At 43.3% G+C, this 8,951-nt stretch overlaps 1 protein-coding gene across 1 annotated transcript in view; it reads left to right on the top strand.

Moving 5' to 3' along the window:
- Window positions 1-155: 155 nt before the first annotated feature.
- Window positions 156-8,951, top strand: part of LRRC31 (leucine rich repeat containing 31) — a 25,115-nt gene continuing 16,319 nt past the window's right edge. The window contains exons 1-3 of the mRNA XM_005886589.2: window positions 156-207; window positions 1,404-1,655; window positions 7,754-7,888. Of these exons, the coding sequence (XP_005886651.1) occupies window positions 180-207; window positions 1,404-1,655; window positions 7,754-7,888 (415 nt within the window). The 5' untranslated portion in view covers window positions 156-179. The remainder of the gene's footprint in view (window positions 208-1,403; window positions 1,656-7,753; window positions 7,889-8,951) is intronic.

Here is an 8,951-nt window from a genome sequence, read left to right as displayed (position 1 = left end):
CTCTCTCTCTCTCTCTCTCTCTCTCTCTCTGTCCCCCACCCTGAGGTTGGTCAGCTTCCAACCTATTGCTGTGTCCTCCTGCGTAAACCTGGGCTGAGTGGACCCTGATCTAATTTGGAAAGAAAATGTAAAAAGAAACGGATGCCCATCTGTGACCTCTAAAGGAGTACTCCAGGTGTATGGAACGTCCATCCCCCAGATGTGAAGGTGGGTTCTGCAAGGCCTTTTTTAGGAGTCCCTGTGTAAGACGTTTCTTGAACCATTCTGAAACATAATCTTAAATACCTCCTGTGTAGCAAGAAAGTCATGAACATTTGATGACTATAAGACTGTTAGGCCCTGGTCCAAGAATAGGATCGAAATTCTATGAACCGAATTTGAAATTCCATTTACAGGCTTATCCCTTTAGTTTAAGTCTTTAACCTTTAGAATGCAAGCAAATCCCAGGAGATAACAGAGTGACCCTCATGAATCTTCAGCCTGACATTACACCAGACCCTCCGCTTACCTGCAGCCCCTTACATATCCTGCTCCCTAAAAACCAGGATTCACTCCTGGAGCCAACCACTAGACTCTGCACGCCTAAACAGTGAGCCTGTTTTGTTGTTGTTTTTTCTGCCTGGGACACTTTGCCTTCTCTTTTCTTTTTAGCTAATTCCTAGTTCTTAAAGCCCAGGCAATGTCACTCCCTGCTCCAAGTCTGTTCTCCAAAGCAGGCTTAGTCCACCTGTGGGGTCTCTGACGCTTTGGGTCTCTCCTCGCTGATGGCCCTTCTCCCAGTGTCCTCATTGGCACACAGGCCTATCTTCCCGCCAGGTTAAGATGTGAGCTGTTTCTTGTTCTTCGTTGAATCTCTTGCATCTCAAATAATATCTGGCCCATAGTAGGTTCTGTTTAGGGAATGGATGGATTCTTTACTGCCGAGGTGTTTTTAATGGGTGGTGGTACAGGGCTGGAGTGGAGAGAGTAAAAATGCCAAGTGAAAGAGAAGCGGTGTGCAGAGAGAGGAGGCTGGGGACGCTGAAGGCCAGCTCCTCGGGGTGTCAGTTGTGTGAAGGTCCAGGCAGCTTAATGGCATGCGACATCGCCTTTCACTGACTTTCTCAGAAGGTAATGCTAATTGACTGCTGAACTTTAAAATCTATTGACACATTTGATGCACTTGCCAAAGTGGTGTTTAATGACCCGTATTTCTCACAATAAAACAGGGCAACGTTAAAAACTCAAATTTGCTTTGGATTGACATCTGCTACCATCTGTTGGCTCCCGGATTCTGGGTTACATCATTCTTATTTTTATGTTAAACATTACCAGTAATAAAAACAGAAGGAAAGGGAGAAGTCGAAGCCCGCATAGGGAAGTTCTGATTCCACCCAGACTTGACAGTCCTATTTTCTTCTCAGAAATCCTAGAAAACAGAAAACAAGAAGATGTCTTGTTGAGAAAGACCTCCTTCGACTTGACCATGAGTCAAACGAGGAAGAAAAGTTCCTCAGATGGAGAAACCAAACCCCGGACGTCATTTGTCAACAAATTCCTCAGGGGCTCAAAACTCAGGTCCTCCAAAGCGGAAAGCAGAAACGAGAGCAATGACCTTAAAACAGCTGATTCCCAGCCCAGCGATGAGACACAGAAGACTGCCACCTTAGACACCGGTAAGGTGTTCTGACTGCTGTCAGTTCTTTGTTTCTTAGAATAATGTCTTCCCCTGGAGATCATTGGGTTAAACTAAACCTAATATGAGTCTCTGTCTAAACATTTATTACTAGAGGCCCGGTGCATGAAATTCATGCATGGGTAGGGTCCCTAGGCCTGGCCAGAGATCAGGGCCAATCAGGGCCTCCTGGCTGCTGGCCACCTCCCTTGGTTCCGCACCACCCCCTGGTGGTCAGCGCACATCATAGCAAGCGATCAGTCTCCCAGTTGAACACCTGTGGGGACAATTTGCATATTAGGCTTACATATATATATATAAATGTTAGTTAAATACTTTAAATACTTTGCTAATTTTACTTTTAAATTATCAAGAGTATTATAATACTACAGAAAGGCGTAGAGAAAATGCCTGATTTCCTTTCATTTTCACGCAAATGATCATTTTTTCAAGATTCTTTTCAGTCTTTTGTTCCTGTGCATGCATTTATAGTCAGTCAGAACCCACTCATTGAGTTCCTACTATGTGCCTGCCACTGTATTTTGTAAGTGCACAAAGTACAGCCATGAAAAGCAGGGCCTTATGTAAACAAGGAAGCAAATGCAGATACCATTTCAGTGCTGATAAGTGACGTGAAGAAAAGCAGAGCAGGCTAAGTAGAGAGTGATGGGATGGAAGTGCTCGTTCAGACAGGATTGGAGGAAAGGCGTCTCTCACTGGGTGGCACTGGAGCAGAGGCTAAATAAAGTCAGCCACGTAGAATGAACGAGTAAAACCAGCCACACAGATAAATGTGCGAATAGCTTTCCAGGCAGAGGGAACTGTAAGTGCAAAGGCCCAAGGTGGGACTGAGCCCGGAGTGTTTGAGAGGGAGCCAGGAAGTCCGGGATGCTGAGGCAGGGTGAGAGGTGGGGAGAGGGAGAGGAGTAGAGACGAGTCAGTGAGGCAGCTGGGGGCTAGAACAGGTCTCTCTTGCAGTTATAATAGCCTACAAATCCCTCTTGAGTTGAATGAAGCAGTGATCCTACTTCTGAAACATATTATTATACTGCTAATTCCTACATTGCTTCATGATGTTCCTATACATAATTTTAACAGCTGCATAATATTCCATTACATTCATATGCCATAATTACTTAATAAATTCCTTTTTTTTTTTTACCCTTCAGTGATTATCTTTGGCTTTCCCTCTCCCATATTCCCTGCTTCATGGAATTTCAGCTTTTTAAAAAAGTATAAGTTTCAAGAACCAAAATTATATATTCGAAGGTGATGAAAATAAATATTGCCAACTCTCTCTCCAAAATCGGAATCATATTATTTGGCAATATGATGGCATATACATACCACCAATTTATTATCCATTAGGTTAAATGAATTTTTAAAACATTTTAAACTTTATATGCAAACATATACAAAAGTAGAGAGAACAGTATGAGTCCCCATGATCACCTCTCTAACAATTACCAGCCAATCTTGTTTCATTTATTCCTATCCTCACTTCCATCAAATTATTAGTATGAAATACCTAAAATAATACCATCTTACCTATACGTAGGTTAAATGTATTTTAAATATATTTTGGTAACTAGGAAGTGAAAGTCTACTTCTAAAGGAAGACAATCTCTACCAGAAAGTTGTTGGCATTTGTTTCAAATTATTGTTCGGAGCTTCAGGAACATGGTTAATGAGTACCTGAAACCATGATCAAATCAACAGTGCAAGACCAGGCAGCTGGTCAACACCGGCTGCTCAAGCCATTCATGGCTTCTCTACTTCCGTTATCTCAAAATTCAGTGGCTCCTGGAGTCACGTTAATTCTGCCTCCCAAATGGCTCTTGGGTTGGATCCTCCTCTCCACTGCTATTCTGGTTCTCATCTCTTGCCCTGACCACTGTGGCAGCGTCGTAACTGGTTTCTCTGTCTCTAGTCTTGCTCTCTTGCCAACCTGTCCTCCACACTGCCACAGGATGCCCTCTTAAACCACAGATGTGATGGTGTCTCTCAGCTGCTTACAACCCTTTACTCACTGGATCCCTCTCACTTTGAAGAGAAAGTCTATCCTCCCAAGAAAGATCTTCAAGGTATGGGTGATCAGTTGGCTATCTCTTCATGACTCTGCCTTCCCCCAGCCTCACATTCCTCCTCTACTCCTGACATTCTGATTTACCTGCAGTTTCCTAAACTGGCCATATTCCCCCAAGTTGGATGCCTAGAAAGACCTTCCCTTGCATCGCCATCTTCCCTCTGCACCCCGCCCCTTTTTACCTCTTCCTCACTCCCACCCATCTGGCTGGCTCACATTGGTCCTTTAAGGTGCCAGTCATGCATCACTTTCTCTTGGAAGCTTGCCAAGACCCACCCACCAGACAGAGCTTCTTACTGTCACCCTCTGCACGCCTCCACCATTGCACGTCTCCTCTGTGTTGTGACCGTGGCTTTCTTGCGTGTCTCCTCCATTAGACAGGTAGCTCCTTGAAAACAGGAATTTGTTTTGTTACAAATGTAATCATGTTTTTATGAAAATATTGGGATTCTTGGTCATAAACAACAGAAACCAACCCTTACAGATTTAACTTGGAAAAGGTCTCAATGGGTGTGGCGGGCTGGCTCAGCCATGGCATACTCAGACCAACGTGGGGCGCCCTATGTGCCGAGCCAGCTCAGCCAGGTTCGGTGAGCCCGAGTGGGGGCCGTGAAGGATTGAGAAAAGACAGACAAGAGAATGAAAGCTGGGTCTTGGCGGGACGCTGCCCTCTCTGATGGAGAGAGACAGTGCCACGGACTACAAGCCGTGTCTTTATTTTATAGCCAGATTCCACGAGGCAAAGTAAGGGCGTGGTCAAGATGTTTACAACATTCTCATGGGTTTGCATCCTACTCAATTACATGCACCTGAACTCTATCAAGCCCACATTACTCAGGCACGTGGGGCCACGTGTTCAGACCATAGGTTCAAGCTTACAACTATAGCTGTTGGCTATAATTATGCTGCCCTCCAACCTGGGACTTGCACGTGGCGATGAGAGGACTGTGTCCTCTCATTAGTCCGAGGCTTGAACCTGTCCAAACACTGTAGCCACTCTCCACAAATGGGAAGATACTGTTTAGTCACAGAATCACCTGGATGGAGACACCAGAGTTCAGTTCAGCGGGAAAGCAACCGGAAAAGGCCCCAGTCACTCCACAGACTGCTCATGTGTGATCACTTTGTCCCCTCCATGAAGTGCCAGCCCTCCCACCTCAGCCAACCTGCAGCAGCTCTGACTCATCAGTTTTGTATGCTGAGCTGTGACACCGATAGTCTTCAAAGAAAGGGTTTCATAGTTAAAAAGAAATACATGGTCCATGAGGAGATGTCTAGGGGTTTCATAAGTTAATATTCATATTTCTATGTAGGTGTTTTGAGAAAGATTTATCATGTTGATTTATTTTGGTAATTAAACTCTAAAGCTAATATTCATTCACTCACTCACTCACTCATTCATTCAATTATTTGTTCATTCAACAAATATTCACCAAGTATTTCTCATGTAAGACTCTGCAGAGTCCCATCTCCCTGGGAGACCCTCGTAAATTTAAGTCACTATACTCCCGAGAAAGGAACCGGGCAGGACTTCTAGTCTTCCTTTTATAGATGCGTAAACCAAGGCTCAGAGAAGTTGTGACTTGTTCACCCATTGGATGCATGATTTCAACAAGATCGTCCAACTGTGCTTAGACTTGCCAATCATATCAACCATTACAGAGTACCCAGGTTCGATGTGGTCTGAGAAGAGATTTCTGAATCTATCCATTGGTAGGTCATTGCTGGTGACTTTTGAGAAACAATTTATTTGAATAGGTGAGTGTGGCAACCAGATGTAGCGGGTTAATTGGTAAATGTGCTGAAGACGTGGGGGGAGCAAGTACAAACCAATCTTTCCAAACATTCGATAGTAAGGGAAATGATTGACATGGCAGTGGCTTGAAGAGAAAACAAAGAAAAAGAATTGGTGGGGCTGGTTGTAGGTTGAGCCTATGGAGATAACAAAAGCAATAGGATACCATGTGCAGAAATTTTTTAAACACAAACAATTTAAAACACAGAATGGGCTTTGGAGCACACTGTTCTGGGTTCAAATTCTGACTCTGCTACTTAGTAATTAACAGAGTCTCAGTTTCCAAATCTACGAAATGGTATAACCGTGACTATTTCCTTTAAGTTTAAACAAAATGTCCTGTACTCACTGGCATGTAAGAGGCAGTTCCTCCCCATCTCTCATCCACAGCTCTCCTCTCTGCCACCCAAAATTAGGGTTACCATGTAAAATAAGTGCAATATTTGGGACATACTTTTACTAAACGATTCCTGTTTCCCTGAAGTCTAAATTTAATTGGACATGCTGCTTTTGTTTTCCTAAATCTGGCAACCCTACCCAAAATACTGTACCTTGTATCCAAGTGCCATGATAAAAATTGAAGGCCTGAGTAAAGAGGTAAAATGGTGGAAGGTGCTGCCTCCTACTGGTGGAATGTGGCAACACCGACCAGGCCAGCAATGCTGTATACCCTACAGGTGGCTTTCTTAAAAATAGCAAGTCAGGTTCTTTTGTTCATTAGATTCCACATATAAGTGAGATCACGTGATACTTGTCTTTCTCTGACTGGCTTGCTATGGACACAGACAATAATGCAGTGAAGGCCTGGGGGAGCGGGAGCAGAGTAGAGGGGGTCAATGGGGATATCTGTAATACGTTCAACAATAAAGATACATATTTTTAAAAGCAAAAACAAAGCAAACAACAAAAAAACAAAACACACCAACAACTAGCATTGGACAGGAAAACAGAGCCACAGGAACGTAGAAATCTTTTAAATAAAAATAGCAAGTCACAAGACACCCTGTGGAAGAGAGATGAAGTTTTCATTATCATTGCTAACATTTTAGTCTAAATTTATTATTACTGTAATCCTACTATCTTTTAATTTTCACTGGTACCAATATATATGTATATATATTTAGCTATGTTGTTTTATACTTTTTTGTCAGGGTTAGTAGAATATTCCTGCACATTCATAACTTATGTCTTCTTATTGGATTCCAGTCTACTTTGTGTGTGTGTGTTTAAATGTATTTTTATTGATTTCAGAGAGGAAGGGAAAGGGAGAGATAGAAACCTCAATGATGAGAGAGGATCATCGATCAGCTGCCTCCTACACACCCCACACTGGGAATCGAGCCCGCAATCCGGACATGTGCCCTGACCAGAAATTGAACTGTGTGACCTCCAGGTTCATAGGTTGACGCTCAACCACTGAGCCACAGTGGCCAGGCTCTTTGTGTATGTTTCAAATTGTACATTGCCACTGACAAACCTCTTTAAAGTCACTGTCAGTACATGCATATTTATTTTTCCTTACAAAAGTATAATGTTTTTATATATATTTTAAACGCTGGCACATGCGATAAGTAAAGCACTGGTACATAATAGGTGCTCAATAAAATTATAGTATTTTTTATTACTTTAGTGAGATCACATTAGCATAGTGTTATAACGGAGGAATTTGGTGAGGTGCCTCATAAGTAGTTCCTAATAACAAGAAGACAAATGGGTTCTCCAGCAGGAGCTCAGAATATACAAAAGCTTCCCCCAGGCACTAGCTCTCAGGCTTCCTCAGTTGAATGGGGGAGGAAATGAGCAGCAGCTGTTTCTTTCACTCCCACCCTGTACCTATCTGAAACTCACCAGTGGTGACTGCAAGGCCTCCCCTTCTTCACCTGCTTGGTTAGGAGGCAAACACCTGTGCTTGGCCCAGCAGTTGCATTCGCCAAAGCTATCTGTCATCGTTCCAGCACTGCTCGCTCGCCTAAAGCTGTGCTAACAAGCTCACCTCTTCTTCAGGAACACAGCTCTGTCCCTACGCTGAGAAGCCCGGGTCAGGCCATGAAAGAAAAGCCACCAAGGCAGGAACAGAGGTTTTCTTCCTGGTAAATGCTTCAGGTTTCACCAGGGACCAGTTCAGGATTATTGTCCGCCTTTTCACTTGTTGTATTGTGATCATTATGCATCTTTATCTGTCGTTAACAGCAAATTCTTCTTTATTCTTATAATGTAGCCACGCCTCTCACTTCAGAAACGGAACTGGGATGCCAGGTGGAGCAGTTCCTGCAGAAGCTGGGCAGAAAGGCTGTGGACACGTGTCTAGATCTGAGTAACTGCGGGCTAACAACAGCGGACGTGAGGGAGATGGGTTTGTATGCAGTTGACTTTGCACTGACGGGAACATAGGGCCTGTAGGTTGAAATGAGAAGGCAAAACACACTCATTATTCACTTGGTAACCCAAGGTCTGAGGGTGGCCCCAGACTACTCAGAAACAGCTGCTGCACCGCTAATTTAAAAAAAAAAGATTTGAGTGGAGGAAGTTCATTTGTTTGTTTTTCCTGAGCATTTTTGCCTCCCTACTGATTGCCTCTGGCTCCCTGCAAAACGTCTGTTCTTACATAGGATATTAACCCATGAAACTCAGCCTAAAACCGAGCCTTCTTGGAAATTTAAAGGGGTATTGTGCTCTTTGGTTATCTGTGGAATGAAAAGTACAACTGCCAGCAATTATTGCATATATATATATATATATATATTGTTTAAAGTTTTACATATGTCTCCTTTGCTTATATTTTTTTGTACACAAAAGTATCACAACCCTTTGTTATACCTAAGCAGGAGTGTAATTGTGAAGAACCCTGTGCCCACACCACTATCACCACCTTTCCCCCCCCTTTTTCTCAGGTACCTTAAATTAAGCCTTTAATCAAATTAGATGTGTCTACCAACAGAGATGCATCAAAGAACTGCGTTTTGAACGAGGACTCCTCAACTATTTTAGTTAAAACCCATGCCATTATAATTTGGTCAGGACTCTGAAAGGGAACTCTAACCATGCCCGCGGGTACCCAACGCCTGCCTGTCAAGATCACTTGTGGAGCCTGTAGAAACGTAGGCACTTGAGTCCAACCCAAACCCACTGAATGGCAATCTCTGGTTTTATTTTTTTTTCTTCTTAATATGTTCAGTAGATTTATGCTTTATAAAATTAGGACCATCGTGAACATGCTTTTTGGAAAAAAATATATTTTTATTGATTTCAGAGAGGAAGAGATAGAAACATCAATGGTGATCATAAATTATTGATTGGCTGCCTCCTGCATGCCCCACACCAGGGATTGAACCCACTACCCAGGCATGTGCCCTGACTGGGAATCAAACCGTGACCTCCTGGTTCCTAGGTCAACGCTCAACCACTGAGCCACGCCG

The sequence above is a fragment of the Myotis brandtii genome, unplaced genomic scaffold (assembly GCF_000412655.1).
Source record: "Myotis brandtii unplaced genomic scaffold, ASM41265v1 scaffold99, whole genome shotgun sequence".
In the NCBI taxonomy this organism is placed as follows: domain Eukaryota; kingdom Metazoa; phylum Chordata; class Mammalia; order Chiroptera; family Vespertilionidae; genus Myotis; species Myotis brandtii.
The sequence above is the reverse complement of the archived record's forward strand: the minus strand, read 5'-3'. Positions and strand labels throughout refer to the sequence as shown.